Here is a 24,164-nt window from a genome sequence, read left to right as displayed (position 1 = left end):
TTTAATAAACCTTCAAGTCACATTTTCGTTCCCATTAACCACATGAAGTTACAGAAAACTGATCTAGTGAACACAAGGAACAAAAACAGGCAGCTAGATGAAAGAGGCCTGAGTCAATACTAGTCAAAGCTTGTGACTACTTGTGTCTCACCTGCACTTGTCACAACAGATCATGTAGCCATCGTCATGGGTGAAGCCACAGATGCAACGGGTGATGTCAGCCCCGTAGCTGCCATCCTCTGAGGTGCTGAGTGTGGTGCCCCTGGACGCTTCGTCCTGGCCCCCTGGAACAAACAGCCCCCCCTCTCCTTGTCGGATCAACATGGAGGGGGGTGGGGAGGCTGGCGGTGTAGGTGGGGGCCGCGCCCCATAGTTGTGGTCCTGAGAGAACAATTGAAAATGTACCTTTCATGTGATATAGGTAAACGTTGCTTATCAAAATAGTTTAGTTTACAAAACAACGTTGCCACAATGGGCATGCACTATCACTGGCAACAGAAAATTACCTCTACAACCAACACACTACTTAGCAAATTAAATGTTTAGTCTTTTTTAGGCCAAGATGTGTTAGCAACAGGTTTAGTAAGGTCCAAAGCAAAGGTTTTACAGCCCTGACTTAGTTGTTTCAGTTTCCATTTTATAGCATCTATAGATCATTTAATGACCAAACAATGAACAAAGTTCTATGTACTATTTTAAATATCCTAAAAAGATTAAGAATGTCAATTAACCAACAGCAAATCAGTTTCACTCAATGACTGAAAAAGACAGAGGTTTATGTGTTATAATTGCATTTTCCCCCTAATATCCAAACAGCCTGCCATGTCCTCCTTCCTCTGATGCCTTATGACAAGGAAGCAGTCAATATTGGTCTGTTTTCTGGGTTTCTTAAATCCTCGGGACAAGCATGTTGTGCTGCCTTTAAACCCAAACACTGCTGCATCAGTGATCTAACATGACCACCTTTCTTTAGTCTGTTTTTATCTTGGCAGCTGCTGCCATTATTTGTGTTCGTTTGACTGACAATGATTTTTTTTTTTTTTTTTTTTTAAAGAAGCGTTTACACTCATTAATGCTTGTGTTGTATAAGAAACAGCATGAAAGCATGTACTGAAAGCAATATTTTCCTTGTTCACTGTAATTCTCCTGCTCAAGGTTTGCAGGTTATCTGTATAAGTTTGAGGAAGGTGAGGAAAGAGGTGTGTGTGTGTGTGTGCTTACAGCATAAGGCAGGCCTATGTAACTGTGGGAATGGTGCGAACTGCTACTGTAAATCTGGTGTGGGTAGCTCGACTTTTCCACCACCACAGGGCTGGCCTCCACCGACTCTGGTCTTTAAGACAGAAACACAAACAAAAATTTGGTTAAGAGCTGAAAAGCAAAGTAATTCAAGGACAGTTTCCTTACAACAGTCTTAAGGATGTGTCTGCATCTGGGTAGCTACTGGTGGTGACACAGAGGTTACAGCTGCCAGAGGAAGGCCACTAAACTGTACCACCACAGTGTGTGCTATAATGTCACCTTATCCGGGCTCGTCAGGCCTGAGAGCCCCACATAACTGACGTTTTAATCCCTGAACCCACATCTGTAAGTCAGACAATCATCAGAAAACACGTGCTATCCGTCACTCACACAAAACACACACTTGCACAAGTTCGTTCCTACCAAACCAGTCGATCCACTTTTCTGCCACGTTCAGTGGTGAAGAGAGAGCCTGTTTGACCGTTTAGGACCAACCCACCCTTATTATGACATGATTAATCTGTTCTTCAGTTGCTCTGTGGAAGAGGGAAGTGGAACTGGCAAAACGGATGACATGAGACAAGACGGTCCAGTATGAAAGAGGGGAAAAGAAAAGAAAAAAAAGAGAGGGAAGAAGAAGAGGAAGAGAGAAATACCAGTGCAACATACTGGATAAACAAGATGCATTTGAGATACGGACTGTTTAAGCTATGGTGCCGCAGCTATTTGTTTCAGCTCGATATCCACATGAGTGAATGGCTCAGTCATGTGAAAACACATTTGATTCAACTCTTCCCAGAGCAAGGTGTAGAAAACTGCTCAAAGGTCATAAAGACAAAGTTTTTTACTCTGCTCTCTCCAAGCTACAAAAATATCTAGGCAAAATACAATAAAGATGCTCAATAAGCATAAAGAACTGCCTCATATGGAGCTATTTTAGCAGCAAAGACAATGAGCACCCTGACCAGGCCATGTGAGACTCTGACTCTATAACCACGTTATTTTGAAGCTCGCACTCAGGTTAAAAAGCACACTAGAAAGAGCCAAGGCAATTAGGAGATACAGTGAATAATTATATAGCTTGAACAAGTACTTAAAAACACCCCTTAAAGTTCCCTTTAAACAACGAGTCCCCAAGGCAAGCTAGTGATACGGTACCTGTGGGAGCCCTTCTCAGCCCTATTGCTCCTTTTGCATGCCGAAAGAGCACTGTGCAGCACTTCCTGTGTGTACTGCCACTCAACTATTCACTGTCAAAGTGAAAACGTAAAGTGCATGCTTCAAGTACAGAGGCGGGCCCAGTGTAAGAGGGGTGTGTATGCGTACACAACAGATTAACTGCCACAGATTAGGTTTGCAGAAAGACAGAACATATATACCTGGGTGCAGTTGGTTCACAAACTTTCTTCCATCAATGATTAACCAGATCAAAGTCTACACTTTATAATAAAGAGATGTGGGTGTGTATCACTCAGAGGAGGAAAGAAGGATTTTTTTTTTTTTTTTTTTTCTCAACAGGTTGAAGAGAGACACAGGTGTTACAAATTAGTCTGGGAGGGGAAAAAAATATCAAGATAATGACAAACGAGGCAAACAAGTGAGCGAGCCTGTTCTGTGGGAAGGAAGGAAGCATGTTTGTGTGTGTGTTTGTTTCTGTATGCGCATAATTGGTGGGTTTGTATTATTCATACATTTACTCTTGAACAAAACTGAAAGTAAGTAGGGAATACCTTTTGGACTTTTCAGTTTTTATTTCTTAAAAATGGGTTATGCCATGAAAATTAGAACTGTTAATTTCATCCAGGACAGAGGGTTTGAAAACCTTCTTCCTGACCAAAACCATCCCCCACGGCATGTCGTACAGGTTGAAGAGAGACCGGTAATAGATAAATTACCTGTCAAAATAAGTAATAGATAAGGTAACAGAAAAAGTGTGTTCAATTGAGTACCAGAAAAGTACCTGGTTTTTCAATTTTCCATTATACGTTCTTCTCTGTAACTGATTTGCCATTTATCTTAAGTCACCTCAGATTTTTCCATTCAGGTGTTTAACTGGATAAGTTATTAGATATATGAATCTAATTCTGTAAACTAAAAGAAACGAAAAGCTTTTTAAAAAAAACAAAAACAAAAACCAATAAGCTTTTATGTAGCCTGCAAACAAAAACAAGTTTGACGCCGCTGAATTACAGGCACTGTGTGCATATATGTAGTGGGAGGACTGCAGATATACAGTCCAATAATCCGTGACTGCCTGCCTGCGCACAAGAACAGATGAAAGAGGGTGGAATGAGGAGAGAATTTTTGTAACAAAGTTTAACTTAAAGGTGGCAGTTAGCCATTTTCTAGTTTTGCCTAAAAGAACGCCACAAGTGTAAAATAAATAAAAGCATGGAGAGACAATATCATTTAGAAGATGAACATCTGGTGCGAGACTGTAAAGAGGCAGAGTGGACAAGCAGAGTGAACATGAGAGAGCGCAACAGCAGGGAGAGGAAAGAGAGCAGCCCCCGAAACGCCACCGGCAACGCCTTCACTCCTAAAGAGCTCCTGCTTGCTACCATGGCAACACTACGTATTCTGTCAGCAGCGTGTATGCGTGCGCTGGGCTCTGTGTGTGTCAGCGTGGACACACACACACAAATGCATGCACACACTGCATTGGCCAACAGCTGGTGACACTGCTGCAGATTTGAGGGAGGACGTGGAAAAGACGTGACGCCGTTTCTCGGGCGAGTAGCAGAGGCTGAATATAAAATAAGGAACGTAGCCAAAGTCCTTCCAGAAGTCTTGCCGCTTGGCAGCCATCTTGAAACGCATCTGGGCACTTATTTGGGTGGTCATTTCAAGGCATGATTTAGAGCAATTCTGATTTTGGTTACACCAATTATCTCACAAATTAAATTTAGGAATTTGTGCGGTAAAGATTTAAGAATCCTTGGCAAAAATAATGCTACTGCTCACTTGATTTGATATAAATTATGACCTGAGGTAGGTTAAAATAAATCAAAAGGGTTTAAATTCTTTAATAGCCATTAGGGGGCGATTCCTGTGGGTGCATAAAGACTTCTAGTTGCAGTAAGCACTCTGTGCCCTCAGTAAACACTTTCCTAACCAGTTTATGGGCTCAGTTGCAAGTTTCAGGTCATACTGAAGTGAATAGGAAAGGATGATTATCCAGACGACACTTTTTGGCTAATTAACTGTCGGTCACAAGTCATTAGGCCAATAAGAGTGTGGTTTCGTAGTTGGAGCCACCCCTCTCATCACGTCTGGCAAAAATACTCAGCTCGAGGTTTCAGAAACAGCACAGTGCCTGCATCCATCTTTTATGTCAAACATGTTCCTGACATCTCTACAGAGCAGTGTGAGCCCAACTATGCTGTGCCTCTGGTCCAGACAGGACCTGCACAGCAGCAGGTGGAAGCCCCTTTCAAGCTTGTTATCAGCCTTTGAATAAATCTGCAGCAGGCAGTCGGACACAGAGCACTGACGGACAAAGAACAAGGGAGAGAGTGAAGGCGAGGGGCTTACTCGTAGCCCCGGTGACAGCAGCACTCAGGGGGTGGGGGGTAGCTGGCTGGTGTTGGGGGAGAGACACCATATCTATGCAAGGACCACCTGTCACTCAGGGCAGTGTCCATGGCAACAGGCCCTGCGCAGTGCAGAGAGGAAAGAGGAAGGGAGGGGAGTGAGGGGTAAAAACCATGGCAACACATGCTGTCTGGGTAACAGCTCTGATGAAGGCGACAGTGGTAGCAGCAGGGAGGGGAGGGCTCTCCCTTGTTTTTAAAGAGACAGGATCCCCTGCATAAGCAGATGACGTGTGTTATTCTTTAGTCGTACGCAAACCTCTTGCTTCATTTATTTGACCACAAAACGCCGCGGCAGTGTCCTTGACAAGACTATAAGGAAACCGAGAGGAGGGGCGATAGGAAGCTTGTTGCCATGGCTCCATGCACCATTTCTGCTTCACTGACTGAATGCAGTGCACACATGTGCAAACGTCAAGCTTACAGCATTAGACAAGGATCAGGGAAAAGGAGGAGGAAAAAAAAAAAAAAATCATACGTGGTGCCTCTGTATACTTCACACAGTCAGCTTTATAAACAGACTGCACACATACAGTGCAGATTCACATGGTAGATGTAGTTAACTGCTCAACAATGTGAACATCTACAGGAATCAATGACAACACTGAACAGTCCATTAGAGCGCACACTAGAGGGGCCCTGCTTCCTGCAAATTCCTGTCCCATTAACAGTAGCTTTGTAAATATACGAGAAGAGATCTGTCTGGAAAAAAGAATTATTTTTTTTTATTTATTTTTTTTTTTTTAAAACAGCAGCTTCAGTTATTACAGAGGGCATGTTGGGGCCCCTGAAAAGGAGAAGGCGACAGACGTGCTCAAATAAAACTATATACGACACAGAGGAGGGGTGTAAGATGAAAGAAAGGAGAGCAAAACTGAGAATGACATTTTGGTGATACAACACAACGAAAGATGGTACACAACAGTGAATAAGAGGAAGTGAGGGGGCATAAAAATGTGCACAGTAGAGGCCTGGTGTTACTCACTCTGAGCCAGCAGCCATGTCCAGGTATGAGGTGTCTGCAGTGTCCACCCCTACTGGGATGACTATGCTCATGACGTTCTCTGCTGATCAGTTCTTGTCCTACTGAGTCCAGAGAAAGGGAGTCCAAAACACTGAGGCATGCCAGCCACAGCACTCATTGCAGACATCTAAGTGCATCCACAAGGCCTGAATATAGAAGGGGGACAAAAAAAAAGGGAAAAAAAAGGAAAAAAAAGAGACAATTTATTAGTAAAGTGAAAGTGAGTTTAAACACAGGAAAACTGCATGATCTACCAAACCTGAAATCACAATTCATAGTGAAAATGGGGTATTTCCAACACATGTAAATGTATGATTCACACTTTCAGATGAGCAACGTTTTTCACAGGGAAGTGTTTGCCAGGAATTTCCCCCCTGACAGGGTTACCGAGCTCAGGTTAGTGGCTGATGAAAAGCGAGAGGGGAATGTTTCTGTAAGGTGAAGCCTGAGCCGCCACCAACTGCTGCTGCTGAGTGAACTGCGCTAAAGCGACCTCTGCACACTCTCCGCCATGCATGCAAGAAAGGGCTGCACTGCAAGAAAGCTCCCACAAAGGGGAGCAAGAGAACACATAGCAGTCGACCGCCATGAAAGGAGGGAGAAAAATGCAACATAAAGGCCATTCCCCCCACCCCCTTTTGACTGAATAGAAGTGCTCAGTTTTAAATAAATCTAAAAACTGTAGTGTACTGTATTTGCATGTCCACACACCTACACAGTAGAAAAGTTTAGGTTATAATCTTTTAACGGACATTGAAAAAGCTCCCCAAGTTGAGAATCAATAATTTAACTGTTAGGTGTCAGGCAGGTGTATGTAGTGCAGGAGACTGGCTGGACTAAGAATTTTTCTGGAAATAGCATACATGGGAATATTAAAATGCATTTGTATGGAACTTGAATCCAGACGGGAGCATATGTGTCAGTGTGGCTGCCCCTGATACAGAGCTCTGTTGATAAGCGGGATTAGTGGGAGGGACAGATGCTGAGACAAAATAGGCTGGAGGTCACACCTTCAGCCTGCTTATGCACTCTGGGGCCCAAACAAAGGCTCGGATCATGGCTAAGGTTTTCGTTTGGGGGAAGGTTTACAGAACATGTCATGTATTCACACATTTAGCAAGCAAAAACACACTCTCTCAAGAAAACCTGTCTCTGCATGCCTGTGTGGGTTTGTGAGGTAAGATCATTAAATCCTTCTGGAGCACTGCAGGTCTGCACATATACAGGACGACTTTCCAGGAAAGCTTTTATTTCCCAAAAGCCCCCGCCTCTCTCCCCCCTCAAACAACACAGCATATATCAAGGAAACCCTCAAATTTTTCACACTGAGGCACATGTACACCAGGAGCTTTTTAAAGTAGACTCCACAGCCGTGATGATGGTAGTAATTTCAGGTACCAATTCACCCAAAGGCACTGTTTAAGCCAGGAGGACTGGTGAGAGCCTCACAGACATGACAGCTGTCAGTTCCAGGCCTAATTAATAGAAGGAAGAAGACCCCTGTGAGTGTGCGTGTCGGCCAAGTCTGGGATCACCTTCTAAATCCTCTCCCGATTCTTTGTGGGTTAAACAGGACAACTGTATCACAGGCAGGGGCATTTCATGATAGACGCTGACGTAACCAAAACACTTTCTTTCAACAAGAATAGGGCAGTTTGCCAAAAAACACAGAAATGACAGATCCCCCCCCCCCCCCTCCCCGTATTATCAGAGAGGCCCAGTATGTTTTAGCATGGGTAAAATAGCTTCCCTCTAAAGCAAGTCATTTGTTCTCTCTTCCACCATGTTTGCCTCCACTTGGTGCAATGAATCTTGCTGTCACTACTAAGGAATGCAGACATTTAGCCCCCTTCCACTCATATAAACAGATAATCTCTCACTTTGTCCTTTCAAAAATACCTCTACAAGGAGGCTTTAAGAGTAGCATGCACACATGTGTGCACTGTGCTGCAGCCAGACACACTAAAGACTGACAAAGAACAGCGGGACAAAAAAAACAAAAAAAACAAACAAGTACAGTACAGCAGTACAGCAACATTCCTCAGTAAATCGGCGTTTCACTGTGACTGCCTCTGCCTGCTCCTCCTACTTCCTTTAGAAGGGCCGTCCATCACCCTGGAGAAATGCAGCCAAAGAGAGAGAAAAGACACCCCCCCCCCCCCTTCCTGAGCCCAGTCACCCCGCCCAAGCGGATTTCTCTCCCTCCTCTGTGCACTTCCTAAATAAACCTGAGACAGTAACGCAGAGCTGAGGGAAAGGGGAGTGTCGCAGACACAGCTCCCAATTACACGAGTGCCAGGAGAGACCATTTAAAGCCACCTTTGGCTAAATCCTCTGCTGTTATGGAAACACATGGAGAGTGGGGAGGGAAAAGCGAGGAACGTGCACAGGGGAGGGCGAGCAGACAAACGTGAAAAAGAAATATGGCAAAAAGTGGGTAATAGTAGAAGAAACCGCAGCGTGGAAGTGGTTTACATTTTCTTGGTGTCTCAGTTCTCCAAATGTGCTCACTGAATAGATTTGCTCATCCCGCTGAGAGCTTAAAAAAAAAAAAAAAAAAAAAAAAAGAACGAACAAACGAACGAACGAAAAAAGAAAAATAAAATTACCAAAGGCTTAGAGGGCGTGGGGTGGGGGAGGTGTACTTGGGGTATGTCTGACAGTGATGCTGCACAGCCCCGACCTGGGTGGACTCTGGGTGGCGGAGTGGAGCACAGAGCGTAAACCCAGTCTCTCCTTTCTCCTCCTTCCCTCCCTCAGCGAGGGGACACAGTCACGTCATTGTGTGTGTGTGTGTGTGTGTGTGTGTGTGGGGGGGGGGGGGGGGGGGGGGGAAGATTGCTACCCTTTTAAGACAGAGCTGCACTGAAGTCGGCAAGGGAAAACCCATACCATCACCATCGTATTCAAATGATACTACCACAGAGAGCAGCTTTTCTCTCTCCTCAGTTTATCACCACTGCTCTATGTGCAACAGCATCGTTATTCTCGTTTTCGCAGCAGATCATGTTTTTCCTGAAGTGGGAGGAGCAAGAGGAAAATGAGGGATTCCAACTAAATCCCAGGGCCCTCTCTGCCAAGCAGATGTGACTTCACACCATCCTCATAGCTGGCTGCAATGACTCAGCTCGGAAAACGGATAAAACAAACTCCCTACACATACACTCATGTAAAAGGAAGCATGACCCAAATGGATTCTCCCCCCGTACCCACCGGGAGACACACGAGATCTGCCTTTTTCTTCATAAATCAGTGTGCGCATGGCTGCCAGCAACACTCCCTTTGCACTCGAGCGCTGAAGGTGAAGTCATACATCAATACAGCAGGGGATATGGATGTGAGCGTTCACACAAGCACTTTTTGCTACAACAATAGGAAATGTATTGGTACGCATGAAAACCAAAGGCTCATTAGACTGTTAGGAACAGTCCGTTTAAATGTCAGGCAATGAGGAGAAGGTATTTATGCAGCTGTTTTCAGGTACCCTAAATGAGAACTAGTAAATAACTGACTAAAAGGGGAGAGCAGTGTAGCAGCAAGCGGCGTGTAAGTTCAGACAGCGAGCTTGAGCCCGTATGGCAGCAAAGCTGGGACAGCCCTCCTGTAGTCTGAGTAATGTCCTGTACAGGAGATCCCTGGGGGCACAATCTCTCCATCTCCCTCTCACTGCTGCTTCCAGAGTCAGAGTAATGTATGGCTATGTATGGTCAATGACAAGTCTCTTTAAACATCTGAAAAGTAAAACTGATGTACTAGTAGGTTTATGAAATCGACCATTCTCATATCTGCTCATAAAGTAGAAAATAATTTTTTCCTACTTTTCAAGGGTGAAAAAAGTCAGCATTTGGAAGCCAGAAGGGTTGGTGGTGACAGTGTTTAAAACTTTCAGTGCTCACATTGAAAACCAAAGTTACACATTACCATCATTACAAAAACCTCTGCTAGATTTAAACACTAAAAATTAGTCATCTGAGCAAAAATACACTAGTTCAATATACTTCCTGTAAAAATACATTAGTTTGAAAGTCACGCTAAATGACAACAGGAAAAAAAAAAGAAAAAATTGTGTTCATGAAGACAAACAAATAGGTTGTGCTTTCATGATTATTTTCTATTAATTTACTCCGGGTTTCTTTAACAGTGCGAGGGCCAATAGGATTCATTTTGTCCCTTGGACTTGGGAGAGCTATCATGATTAGAGACTGAAATGCAAGCACATATGCAGCTGCTTCCTAATTACAGCATTTGGAGAATGCACTTCATAGCTAACTAAAATGTGAGCTGTGTGTGTGTGCAGAGAAAATGGGGAGCGGCTACTCAACATCTACAGGGCAAAAGAACAGCAAGAGCCACTCAGGACCCATTATAACAGTGTTTGATGATCAATTTCACGCTTGGACCGCAGTGTTGTTACATCACCAACGTCGATGACACGGCCCCTCTTTATTCCACAACCCATGAATGCTATTGTAACCCAGGCATAGCAACAGGAGAAGGTTGGGGAGGTGTAGTGGGGCTGTGGCCTCAGTAGCTCTAGCCCTAAAGCCACCTGTCAGGGAGGCAGCTTGCTAGTTTAAAGAGGGATCTGTTATGCCTGAGCTAGCGGCACAAAAACAGGTCACCTGAGCTCTGGCTTCTCCTCCCAGCTGGGATACCATGTGACTCTGCTGGGCTCCTGAGCCAGGCAGCTTTGTCTCTGGTGTTTGGGCACTACACATGTGAGATCTCTGGAGACCAGGCAGCATCTACACAGCTTAGCTCCACATGGCGAACAGACAGTTACTACACAGAGGTGCTACTGTTTCAGAGAATTAATGTCTGGAGATAAAAGAAGGGCACAAAAACAACAGGGGCTCTTCTTTCTGGCTTGTCAATACATCAATATACCAACAGACATCCTGCACACTTGTCTGGTTTCTTTATTGTCTCCATCTCTCTCTCTCTCTCTCTATTGCATAGTATGCTGAGAAAAATTAAACTGGTTTCCACTTAGTGTGTGGCTTTTTGATGGCACAAGTCTGCCTTGGGGGGTCAGGGTGAGAGGAAAGGTGCGTCACCTGAGACTGCCATGTCTCCAAGCTGCCCGGCCAGAGCACTCTGTCCCTATGGCAGAGGGAGAGTGGCACCTCACCTCACCATCTCTGTTAACACAGTAAACAAACACACACTTTCCTGCACAAGGCCACCAGGCACACACAGAGCCAATCGGGAATTTAACACTGGCTGGTCTGATATTCTGTGGACAGAGGGGAACACCACAAAAAAAGAAAAAAAAAAAAGACGAGGATGAGTGTTTGAATAGAGGCCTCTGCTCCTTTACAAGAACGAGCAAGGCGGCTTGGGATTTTGTGTATTAAGTAGCAAAGACTAATTAGCCATGATAGTGCCTTCTAATTCATCTAGTAGTAAAAACACCTCCACAGAGAAGATCTTTTAACACTTAATCTTATTTTGAGACAAACTGGGTTCATTACAGCATCAGATAGTATACTCCCAGAGGTTTGGAGGGGTTGGGTCATGCATTATTCCTCCTGGCCTTACACTTAAGTCTGTATTAAGGTTTAAAACAATAAAAAGTGCACACACAGGCAAAATACAACATGGCCGTTTTGATCCAACCCGCAAGACCCTAAAAGGAAAACAATGCACAGCCGAAAAATCCAATAAGAGGCAACGTTATTCTGAGGAATGACAACTGTGGGTATGTACTGCTACTGAACTCATTTCATCACTGACCTATGCAGTGGGGTATAACAGAAAATTGGCGTAGGCTCATTTAAAGGCTGAGTTAGGTGGGTTTTTTATGTTGTCATGTAAATACTTTCACTATAACCTTTAACTATGTTTTGATTCATACTTTAGTATATGAATGGTCCTTTATTTGTTCAATTTAAGTCACTGTCGCCCTGGTTTAAAGTGGGTTGATAGTTTATTAAGAAAGACCTGATGCTTTCTCTGACATGGAAGATGTTCTACTTTACACATCGTAACAAAATGATCAGGGTAAAAGACAAACAAAGCTTCTTGGCAAGAGTCTCGAAGAGGCATTTGAGCTGAACAAAGTGCCAGAGTTTTTCCCACAGGGTAAAGTAGAGGAAAGGACAGCTGTGCCATGAGCTCAAAAAAGTATCCCGGAAACTGGCTTTGACTCGTTTCCCTCCACATTTTAATTTTGAAATCGCCAGAAAACTAATGCGCAAAATTATGTTGTCTGACATGAAAAAAAAACAAAGCATACACAAAACATATTAGTATTACAGTTAATTTAAAACATAAATTAAAACACGGGAGAGTACTGAGGCAGTCTGCAAGACTGCTATGTGACACGATCCAGGCAATGTTTTTCTTACTACCAAATACTTGGCATTAAATGTTGTGCAACTGTATGGTATTGTATTATGTGAGAAAACATAAATATCCCTCCCACACTGAGACATACCCAGCATTTTACAGCATCTAATAAAACTGATTTCATCTGAACATAAAGTGCAAAAGCACAGCTATCTCTTGTGACTCTCATCTTGCACTTACCAGAGGAGAATCACTAAGACTATTAGAAGAAGAAAAAAACAAAACATGTAGGGCTTAATTTACTCACGCTCAATGACAGGAAAATACAAAGCAACATTCTCTGAGGCTTAACTACATGCAGAACAATTTCCCCTAAACAGTTTGAGCTGGGAAAATTCACGCATATGTATTTAAATTTACAATTCTATCCATCACAGCTAACATATTCAGACCCTTAGAACACTGGGTGCACTTCTGTTACACTAAAGCGAATGAAGAGGAAATGAAACCCACTATGGTGATGGAGAAACTGCATAATATTGTTTAGGGTTCTCAGGTGAGATGCGGCAAAAAGAGCAAGTCTTCTATCTAATGTCCTTTGATGTCGTTGCGTTTTTGCACCGTTTTGAAACTTGAAAAGTACACCAACATGCTCCTTCTATGTCAAACAAAAGTGTCGGATTTTCTGTGGTAACATCAATAGTGCCCCAGCATTAAAACTCAAGAAAATCGCCCAAGAAGTGACGCACGTTACAGGGGTGCTATGTAATTCGTTTTGGGAACAGGAAACAGCACTAGCAATTATTACCACAGCAAGGCAAAAGGCGCAATGATGCCGATGTATGATCCGGATTCTTTCACGCTATTATAAGCCCAACTTAAATACAAAATAAATAAACAGCATGTGTTGTGTAGTTGCTCCTCAGTGAGTACGTCGGCGCTGCAGTCAGTCCCCGTCGATAGGGGTGTGGAGGGTACAACGTTGCTATTATGTTACCACAACACCCTGGCGCTGTCGCCATTTTCATAGCGCTTTTTCTCTGGACGGCGAGACAACCGTGTAGCCAAGGGAGCCTCGCCATGGGAAGAAACCCCCCCAAGAATGCATTCAATCGCCTTTCACACACTCTACCTTGAGTATCACTCTGTCGGTACAGTTTTTGTGTTGTTACAAGTAGGGGTTTGTGTGAATTCGTCGAAAGCGAGGCCAGCGAGCTAATCGGCTAGCACTGGCCTCTAAAAGTGTAATGTTAGAAGGCTACAAGGCCTTTTTTAATTTGAATGTTAGCAGAAAATATGGGGAATCTCTTCAAATCTGTGCCGTGAATAGAGGCCAAAAATAGCCTCGGAATGTAACGACGACAAACAGCGTATAGTTAGCACAGCGAACTAGCCGACACGAATTAATACGCTGCTTGTCAGACAGGAAAGAGCGACAACATCCGCGTTAAGACACAAAAACACCACCACCAAAGCTGATTGCGCATTCACACGGTTATACCAGGTGAGGGGAAAGCGACAAATTTCCTTCATTTGTTTAATTCTGCGTAGCTTGAATCGCTAGTACAGCTGGAGTAGATGGGGCGAGATGCCCAAAAGGAACATCCCCTCCCCCACGCTTTGCAGCATTTGAACCCAATACACCCTGAATCTAAATTAAGTGATCATCGCGAAATGCACTTTTAAGTCAGAGTGTAACAAAAGAAGAGTCGCCAGTTTCTCTCCGTTTGACACCGGACGTGCTCTCAACTTCTTTATAAAGCCTGCGAGATTACTGCGTAAGAACAACTTCATAAAAATCGGTGTAGCTGCATGTAAAATGCTTTATTTTCTTTCGGGGCTTTTTTCAACGCATGAACGGAAATAATGTTTCCGTTCTATGGCTAAAGAGAGATGACGCTACTGCGACGGATTCAAGCTTTAAAAAAAAAACACTCATGAAATAATATCGTTTTCAGTGAGCTATCGCATCTGCTGATAGACAGTACGTGCAGTAGTTTGGCTGATTATGAATAAAGCGGTTGTATTCGAAGAGTATTATTTACACACACAAAAAGGCACGAAAGTGTGCGCAATATGGCCTGCAGTGTCACTGTGTCAAACTAGACAAGAGACTCCCTATCTGGCTCCAATTATCCCGAGTCAACGTGCAAAAAACGGCTGTAAAACCGTTGCTTTTAAAGATTTTAAAGGCAGCTCACGGTTGGCAGCCTTGAATGTTGTTGACTGGACGAAGGGCTGTGAGGTACACTTGTCTCAATGTTTCTGGTGTTAAGGCATATTTTTATTTTTTAAAAACAAGGTGATCACTTGTAAATAATATTTACCTGATAACTTTGTATGACGTCTCGTGTATTGCCTCACTATCAGCGAATAGTCAGTGTCAGGCTAATTTGAGCTAGTAGCATGCGCTAGCTAGCAAGTACTGTTGGGTTGCGAATTTGATACTCACACAGCCACTTGCGTCATTTACTTATCAGGTTTTTGAAAAGAAATTATGAATATGGTAAATATGAACGAAAACCACTTGCCACTTTACGACCTAATGGTGTCGAGCAGTCCGCTTTGGAAGCTAAACTCAGCTGGTTACTGGCTTACGGTTAGCCAGCATCAGCATGATGTGCCTGGCCAGCTAACTAAAAGCCAACAATACCCTCTTTCCAAGTCGGATTTAACTAATACTTAATGCAGTTTACTCACCGTTTTATGTCCACTCTGGAGGATCCGAGTAGCGAATAAGGGGACCTGGGTAAGACCCCCGTCGCTTTCCACACAGTTTCCACAACCAAAACAATACTTCTGTACACACACACACTGCGGATCTCTGGCCAAGGTTTAAAATGTTTGTATTTAAACGTGTCCTCTAAAGACTCCTCTTCTGAGAGGGGGGTTCCCTTGCCTCTTGTTTAAACTCGGGGACCCCAAATGTAGCTAGAAAATCAATTCGAAACTGCTAAAACTACCCTAGTCAACGGAGACTTTTAGAAATTAGATCCCCTCAAAACCAGTCTCTTTTCCCTTTGCAAAAATGGCGGCCCTACCAGGACTGCCTTGACTCCGCCTCTTCTCCGTTCCTCACTCCCTCTCCATCGCTAAACCCGAGCTCCGCCTCCACACACTGCGGGGCTTACAGTCCCCATTTCACAGGGGCGCCGTGACCGTGCTCGGCGCGCGTCCACCTCGACAATTCCTCAAGAGGGCTGCCGTTTGTGTCGGTAACGCTACGGAGTAAATTTATCTTGCGCGATTTAGACGATGCCCGTAAAATTAAAACGGACAGTATGTCTGGAATCATTTTAAAATGTAAATTAAATGTACAGATTCTGAAAGATAGCGCGTGAACCTTTTTTCTTTTCTTTTTTAAACAGCTTGTTTATAACGCCAGTGCTATCTCCAAGATCATGTTTTGAAAGTGAAGTCAGCTGTGGGAATGCTGTTATCTGGAGGTTTTGTTTAAACTAATTGCTCTTTCCCCCTCCCGTTTCCTCCTCTTCCTCTCAGGATAAGAAGAAGCGATAGCCTGCAGTCTCTTAATGGGGATTTTACCTCAACACGACCCCACATAGGAAGTTTACATCAAGTGCAAATGCTACAGTAGCTATAACCTAGTAATTTGCTTTTTATTTGCTCTTATATTTGTTTATAATACACGAAAAGTAACACTTGAGCAGTCTGAGTAGATCAATCCACAATTTTATTATTAATTTACAAAAAACTATAAACTATAAATAAAAAAGCAACAGCTGAGCAGTCCCGTCTGAGTAGGTCAATCCACGTTTTTATTATCACGAGCAAAACAACATACATATAAATAGCCTGCATTTGCAAAATCCTTTATTTTACCCACTGGCACTGGCTGCAAAGAAGCACCCAAATCCGCTACCCCAACTCAGTAGGAGGCAACTAAGCTGTTATGTAACCCCTTACACAAGACATTTTCTATATTAAACTGATATTAGGAATAAATACCCTGTGAAACATAGCGCACTGAGATTTTAATCATGGATAACTAACACCTGGCGAGCAGGAGAACACTTTGAGGGCCTTATAGTAAATAAACTTGGAAGAAATCAGTAAGTAAATACAGACTTAACGGCTTGGAGGACACATCAACTCACTTCAGTCCCATTTACAGACTTACAAAAATCTGAGTTGCTCTTCATTTTCATTTAGTATTTAGTAGTGGATATCCGTTTTATGGCCGGTAATTATTATCAAGGAGACTCTGCAGTTAACGGCCCGTTTATTATTGGGTGTAAGCTGTAAAAGTCATCAGTCCACTTGGAGATTCTAGCAGTTTCCCCACAAATTTTATTATGATTGTGGTGAATCTGTTACGGCCCCCTGTCCAGAAACATGTCTGTAGAAATCCCTTTGACATCATATGTTCACAGAGGATGTTCTCATCGTTTCCATTTATCCACCCTCCCCCACCCTAAAACCGCATCCATTCGCGCATGCGCCCTCTCGCAGGACCGCTGCAACGGCTGGTGCACGGGCAGACAGGGTTCGTTTGATAAAAACTCGGGGGGAGGACGGAGGCAGAAAATTCTAGCAATCGTCACCCGCTTCAAACGGAAATGTTCGTAAACGACTAGAGTGGAGGTTACAGCGATAAATCTGCCCCTGTCTGTTTTCTTTTTAATTTTTTTCTTGGAGCGGATGCCATTTATGCCGTAGTGCCCACCAGCATCGTGTTGTCGGTCCGAAGACGATCCAATCTCTCCTATGTTAGGACGGTGGCGCACAGTTGGTGGGGGATTAGCAGTGGTCCATAAGCAACTGATGAAAATGGTCATTTTTGAGAAATGGTTGGTTTCTGATGACATCATGCAGTTAGTATTTGTGGGCGGGCTCTGAGCTGCGAGGGGAGAGGGGCGCAACCGGAGAGCAGCTACTATCAGGCGCCATTAGGTAACAAAGTCAAATTAAGTTTTAAGTGTGTGTGGTGTAAAGAAACACCCAAATTAACACTTAAAAGCGATGACATTTCTGTGTACATTGCGTGGAAAAGGACTACCAACAACAAGCGATAAACAAGCTTCCTTCCCTGAAATGAAGTCTGTTATCGTTGTCGTTTGAGAACAAGATGGCGTCGATGACTTTTTTTTTTTCTGTTTGGGCTCAGTTCGAGCACTTCTGGGCGGCGGCGCCGTGCGCGTTCTCGCCAGTGTGATATTATTTCCTGTTTTCGTATCCTGCAAAGTTCAAGTTATGGTTTAATTTACAGGTCAGCAAACCAAGGGGTGCACATATACATTGTTTTGTGACTAATGGACAAAAAGTTGATTTTTTTTCTCGCCACGGAAATATAACGTGTGAACCTCAGTTTGAAGTCAGTCCATCATTGTCAGTGCTAGTGATGTTTAGTTACACAAGCACTTCATTTGCCTCTGTTTGCACGCCAACAAACACTTCAACTTTAACAAAAGTGGATACGTTTAATTTGTAACATAAAAACATTCAGCGACACCACCCGGACTACATCTGTTTAGCTTTTGACCCCATCTAGTGGCACAGCCAGGGGACTTCATCTAGCTTTCTATAAAGTGGAAATTGGGTTTTTGGGTATAGTCTTATGTATTTCAGTTTTAATGTAGAACAGTAGTTTGACACAATGATAATATGAGTAGCCTACCTTTTGCATCACTGTCATGTATTAGTTACATTTTTTTTAGCTAAGTCATATATTTACATAAAGACAAAGGTAAATAATATAAATAAATTCCATTGTCTAAGACTGCAAAATCATATTGTGAAAAAAACCCTCATTGCTTCACTTCACATCAGAGCCTGTGGGATATTATCCCTACAAGTTGGATTTTAAAAAAAGGAAGTACTTATAATTTAATCCCTGATCCACAATATAATAAGAAGCATCTGGATTTCGAAAAGATGAAACCTCATCTATTCAAAGGCATTTTCTGTAAGCCTGTGACCATATCAGATTAACCAAGAAAAGAAAAGAAAGAATAACAACAGCGTTATTGTTGCAATGTTCAGAGAAACTGACAAAAGAGTTGTGGTGAGGCCAATGATTACATTAGTCTTTGTTGAGTGTTTATTGCATCTCTTTTTTTGGTTAATTAACTTGAAATGGAAGTTCACGGAGGTGGAGAGTGAATCTTTAACCCTGATTATACAACAGTGTACAAGCATGGCAGATGGATGGCCTTCCCTGAGCCTGGTTCTAACAGGTTTTTCTTCTTGGTAAAAAGGAGGTTTTTTTCCTACTGTCGCCAAGTGCTTGCACATATTCATCATTGGATTGCTGGGGCTTTTTTTTTTATATTGTAGGGTCTCTACCCAACATTATAAAGCATTTTGAGGTGACTGTTGTTGTGAATTTGTACTAAAGTAACTAAAAGTAATTGAATATCAAACTGAAAGATAATGCTTGGTATGTGATTATCGTATCATTACTCATTTACTCGAGTTAGCTGCAGTGTGCCGAGGTGGCTCAAACCATATAAAGTGAGACCAGTTCTTTGTTTTTTGTTTCTCATTATCTGACAATAAACAAAACAAAAAAACTTATGTTTCTTATGTGTTATTGTGATATAAATCTGAGAAAATTTCAGAATAATTCTTGCACTTTTTAGTGTTATGATTTTCTCCTAAATGTATCATTTCAGCCTCATAAATTATATGGGTCATTGATTTATTTAACTATTAAATTAAATCTAAAATGGCCCTAACAGACCAGTGTACTCATGACCTAAATTAAATGGGGTTTATTCAGTACCAGGCATTATTTTCTAATTGGGTGCTAACAATGGAATTAGTGTCACTGCTGTTAGGCAAATACAATCTAGAGAGTAAACTGGGCTAAATACAATATCAGTTTTTCTTATTATTAATCATGTCCAAACCATCTCAGTCTTGTGATCCTCAGCTTCCCTCTGAAGTACTCATTTCTAATCCTCCCAACAAAATGTTCACGTTTTCAGCTCTGCCACCTCCAGCTCCACCTCCTGTCTTTTTGTTAGTACCACTGTTCCCAAACCATACACCATATCAGGCTACTATCTTGTAAACGTTCCCTTTATACTGTTGCTGCTATCCTTTTGTCACAAATCACCACTGACACTTGCCTGCACTCTCTTCACCCTGCCTGTGCCCTCTTTTTCACCTCTCTTGTGCACAGGTATTTAAATTCGTCCACCTTCACTACGTCTAGTGCCTCTTCACTGTCATTCAAACGCTAAAAAATACATTGTAATTAGATTAAAATGTAAAGCTTTACATACTACTACAACGCAAATAAAATCTGAGGATGTCACAGCCCAGCAGGGTAAAATTTCATTTTGCCTTGTCAACAAAAGGGGGCGCTCTGAAATATAACACCCCTAACTTTCTGTCCAATCAGACCTGGCGTTGTTTGGAGGTTGCTTGTTGACAAGAGGAGAAGGTGACTTCTCAGCCAGCGGAGTAGCACCTAATCTAGATCTTTACAGAGTCTAAGAAAGGCTGGATTTTTGAGACAAAAGCAGCCATGTCTTCATTTGGGAGGGCATTGGGAGTCCTTCGGACCGGAGCGCGACTGCTACGACGCGAACCCGCGAGAATAACAAGCAGAAAGTAAGCCTTTAGCACGCTAGCTACTCTGTTAGCTTCAGCGGTTAGTAGCTAGCACGTCGATATATTCAAACAAGCGAAGTCTGAAACACGGCAAAGTAGTTAGGTTGCTTTCTGCATTATTTAACTTGAGTTAATGTGTGCCTTTTTTTTTTTTTTAAACACTATCTGTTTGTCAGGGCGAGTGGCGGACCGCACATTGAGCCACAGTACAGACAATACCCGCAGCTGACGAAGAAGCAGAAGTTTGAGTCGGAGCTTATCAGTGGTGTCATGTGGTTCTGGATCCTTTGGCACTGCTGGCATGACCCTGATGCGGTTCTGGTGAGTAGATACAGTGTAAACAGTAATGTGAAAATGAAGGATGGCTGTAGTCCAGAATAACACTGCAAAACCAGGTCAAATCAGGCAGAATCACAGTACTGTTAAAAAGCAATTGTTACTCCTAGCAAAAAGCTTTAAAGTAACACAAGAACAGCTGAGAAACAAACTGATGGAAAGGGTTATAAAGCCATTTATAGAAAAGAAACGCATCTTGATCATCCCCAAGGTTTTTTGGGGGAAAAAATTTATTTGAACTGAAGCGCGAAAAGCTAAAGTTTGAGAAATTTTGAGCCTTGTTACGTGTGGCATAAAACTGACCTCTACCAGAAAATCCTGAAGGAGAATGCCCTGTCATCATTTCATGCCCTGAAGCCCAAGAATACTTGGGTTATGCAGCAAGATAATTATCCAAGACACACCTGCAGGTCCACCTCTGAAGGGCTTTCACAGTGATTTAAAAAGCTCAAGGGTGCCGCAATCATTAGGTTTAGATGAGCATTACTGGATGAAGTTTTTCTCTCGCTTAAGGAATGAAATAATTTTAAAACTACAACTTGTATGTACTCTGGTTATTTTTGTGTAATAACATTTTTATTTAAACGGAAACATCTTAGTTTGGCAAATATGCAAAAAATTAGAAATCGGAAGGGGGCAAATACATTTTCACAACACTATGCCTACCTATTCATGCAGTAATTAAATTAGCCCACTGGTTCTTGAACTTCTTATCAGTCACTAACAATAAAAAGCAATCAAAGTTGAATTTTAGTTAAGACAGTTACAACAGTAGCATTCAAACATTCAAAACTCAAAATTCATTCATCCTAGTTTGACGTCACTTTTTTCACCTCAATCAAACTGCCCCATCCACAGTGTTTCCTTAGACACCACAGTCTAGTGTGCATAGAGGTGATGCAGATACAGGTTTTTGTTATCACATTAATGATAACCTGCTTCAGAGTAGGTTACGTTAGAGAGAAGACATAAACAGGAGTGAAAACACCACCTACTGACAAATTAATTCTGGAAAATGGCATCACCAACGTTTGAAGATCTTATGGACTTAAGAACCCACGGCTAGAGCTCAAAGTTCATTTCAGTCTAGTTATCTATGTAGACCAACAGTTCTGAACAGCAGCTGCCTCAAGGCGCATCAGGAGTGTCTGAAGGCTTTCTTTCTCTGAGCACAAGGAAGAAATTTGTGCATATTCAAGGTATGAAACTTGATCCGTTTAAACCTTGTAGTACTCGCAGATCTCCTGACCATGAGGGTGCGAATATAGGTGCACCAGTACATCGACAGCTTTGCTTTGATGCTCGGCTCACTCCACTGTGAAGGTCTGGTGCAGCACATAGATTACTGCTGATGCTGCACCCTCCCATCACTTATGAGTAAGATCCCAAGATACTTGAATCCCTCACAGCTTGGAGCAACTTCCCTCCCTCAACCGAGAGGGAGCAGCCCAACCCTCAGTTTCCCAGGAGAGAGCCATAGCCACACTCGGAGGTGCTGACTCTCATCAGGGGCTCACTATCATGTAAAGTCATGTGATCTGGGTAATGAGAAAATCACTAGTATGAGCGGCTGAAATTAATTTCCCCATAGGCTGTTTTTATGCTCACCGCAGGAAGATTTTATAGTTAAATAAACCTAAACTAAATATAAAAACCATTCTAGTGAACCCTTTTACCCCTAACCCATCACTGCAGACAGGTTTTTGCAACATTTATGAACGGTTTGCGCTATGGTTTCTGAAAGCAGTGGTTCTGTGCTTTTCAGTGATATTGGGGTCATTACAGTAATCCCAAGCATCGTGCCACAAGATGAAGGTTTAGAGAGAGTTTGATGGAGTTATGCAGAAAACTGGCATTTTGTCAATATTTTAGTGGCAGTATTGTCTGAGTGGCAACACCGATCATTCAAGAGAACGCTGAATGTGTGACGTTGGAGTGGTGGTGTTTGAAGTGAACCATGAGGAGGGTATACTGGTCCTTTTAGGATGGCAGGCGTCAGCCTTATAGATACTTTAAGATGCTCAAAGTTTTATTATTTGAAGAACACTGAATATTTCCTTTGATAAACAGCCTACAGATCAGTTTCCTAATCTGTGTTCTGTTAATTGCAATACTTGTAGTGTGAAAGGCAGGAGATTGGCACCAAACAAAAAAAAAAAAAAAAAAAAGGAGAAGCACCTTCATGACACCGAAAACTCAGACATTAAGCTCAACGTAGCTCTTTAAGCTATTAATCTCGCTTTGTAGTCCATCCCCGTAGGGAGATGATGTAATGGTGTGGAGGAGGCACGCTAAACTTTAACTCCAGTTACTCTTTCCATCCCACTTCTAACCAGTGAAAGTCCAGGAGAATCCAGTTGAGGAGAGTTTGGATGAGGTAGTACAGGAGCATGAAAGTACAGCTGATAATCTGCAGTAGTTATGTGGTAGAATTATGTCGAACCACAGCTGTGTCAGTATGGCATTCCTAATAAAGAGTTTGCTGTGCACAGACTTGCCAGGAACAGGATTTTATTGATATAAATTGATTGAGTTAATTGATTAAGATTCATCCCTCCTCTGCAGGGTCACTTCCCTTGGCCGGATGCTTCTGAATGGACAGATGAGGAGCTTGGTATCCCTCCAGATGACGAGGAATGAGGTGATTTATACAGTTTCCAGGCAAATGCCCAACAGGACAGCAGAGTTAACTTTCACAACATGCTGTCCAAATGTAAAGTAGATGACCAGCTCACGGTGTAAAAGTCACAACAGATGACTGGAATCTGCTATAATAGTTTCAGCCCTTTAAACTAAAAGTAGAGGTTTTGGCAAGTTGTGTTTTTGTTTGTTTGTTTTTAAACAAGCCTTTCTGAAATATAATGTCCTTCTACTTTATTTGAAATCTATGAAGTAAAAAGTACGTTTTAGTTGATCCACGGGCTTCTCCAGATTCACCAAAAGATTGAAAAGAGATCACTTTTAGCTTTATTGGTCCGCTAACCTCGCTTTGCACACATTCAGCTCCCTGCATGGCTTCAGTTCAGTGCCTAAGGTGAGAGGGCATTTCCTTTTTCTTTTCTTTTTGTCTTTTTTTTTTTGAGGATTTGCAGACTTGTCTGAAAGGTTGACTCTTCAAATCGAAGGATTCTGTTTTTGTCATGTAACATCTGCCTACACATGCAGGCACTTAGCACTTTGAGGATGTTTGAAAGGTGGTGGCATCTCTTATCTGATATAGTTAAACATTTATGTATTTAGCTGTAAAGTTTTAACTAAGTCTGTAAAAGTGAGAGTGGTGCACAGTAATTTTTTTCATGATAAGAGAAGCAGTCAGATTTGTGAAGCGCTCTGGGTAACTTGGGGATATTTTCCACACTTCTTTCTGGAAATGCTTTTTAGGTGAGCGCTGCATGGGTGGAGCAGCCAGACTTCTCCCGGAAGTTGAGGGCTACAGTGCAGCTGTGAAAACCTCCAGTTTCACATGATTACTTAAATGCTGTAACCTCAGAAGCAGCTGTACTTCAGTCTGAACCCTGCAGAGGGCAGTGTTGTAAAGGTTTACCTTAAACCTTTTGCACACCTGGTTCAACTGAGGTTACACTCACAAAGTTAGTTACAAGGACAGGTGTATACGGTGTATTTTTGTGTCTTTTGATTGTCAAGCACTATATAAACTTAAATATTAACCTTTAAGTGACACGTTTGGCCACTTAAAAGAATTATCCCAGGTGCACCAGGCCAATGTAGTGTAATACATGTAATTAATCTTACAGGTTATCATGGTCAGTGTGAGGGGTGCTGATGGTAGTAACGGTAGTGACATGGTGCCTGCAGGCATCGTCAGCACATTATGTTCAAGCAGGGCAACTTCATGAAGGGCGTAAGCTGTTTATAGACAAAATGGTTTTATTCATGTAAACCCTTATTCTACTTATAATGTAGTAATAATATTGTTTATTTGAAAAGGTACCGCTTCACTTTGGTGTACCTAATAAAGTGCCCGTTTCTTCTTTGCAGGTCACCACAGAGGATTTGGTTTGCCGGGCGAGTCTTTGGGCTGTTCTGAAAGTCATTGTTGTACATAGACTTAATAAACTTATCTTTAAATTAAAACA

At 42.5% G+C, this 24,164-nt stretch overlaps 2 protein-coding genes across 7 annotated transcripts in view; one reads left to right on the top strand and one right to left on the bottom strand.

The window, feature by feature from the left end:
- kmt2e (lysine (K)-specific methyltransferase 2E) overlaps positions 1-15,337 on the bottom strand; it is a 28,351-nt gene extending 13,014 nt beyond the window's left edge. Inside the window, exons 1-4 of one of the 6 annotated variants that reach the window (XM_085385915.1) lie at positions 14,851-15,337; positions 5,821-6,005; positions 1,222-1,333; positions 152-381 (exon numbers count right to left, since the gene is read on the bottom strand). In XM_085385915.1, the coding sequence (XP_085242041.1) occupies positions 152-381; positions 1,222-1,333; positions 5,821-5,891 (413 nt within the window). In that variant the 5' untranslated portion in view covers positions 5,892-6,005; positions 14,851-15,337. The remainder of the gene's footprint in view (positions 1-151; positions 382-1,221; positions 1,334-5,820; positions 6,006-14,850) is intronic. The other 5 variants (XM_085385917.1, XM_085385916.1, XM_085385919.1 and 2 more) reach the window with 5 other exon arrangements.
- Positions 15,338-19,526: 4,189 nt separating this feature from the next.
- ndufb2 (NADH:ubiquinone oxidoreductase subunit B2) lies at positions 19,527-24,162 on the top strand. Its single transcript, XM_085385928.1, has 4 exons — positions 19,527-19,731; positions 19,908-20,052; positions 22,633-22,708; positions 24,067-24,162. The coding sequence occupies exons 1-3, from the start codon at positions 19,646-19,648 to the stop codon at positions 22,705-22,707; spliced, it is 306 nt and encodes a 101-aa protein (XP_085242054.1). The 5' UTR covers positions 19,527-19,645; the 3' UTR covers position 22,708; positions 24,067-24,162.
- Positions 24,163-24,164: the final 2 nt, after the last annotated feature.

This window comes from Rhamphochromis longiceps, linkage group LG17, assembly GCF_057381845.1.
Source record: "Rhamphochromis longiceps isolate RC_006_pf linkage group LG17, R_longiceps_female_GT1.1, whole genome shotgun sequence".
Classification (NCBI taxonomy): domain Eukaryota; kingdom Metazoa; phylum Chordata; class Actinopteri; order Cichliformes; family Cichlidae; genus Rhamphochromis; species Rhamphochromis longiceps.
This window is presented reverse-complemented; position numbering and strand designations above follow the sequence as displayed.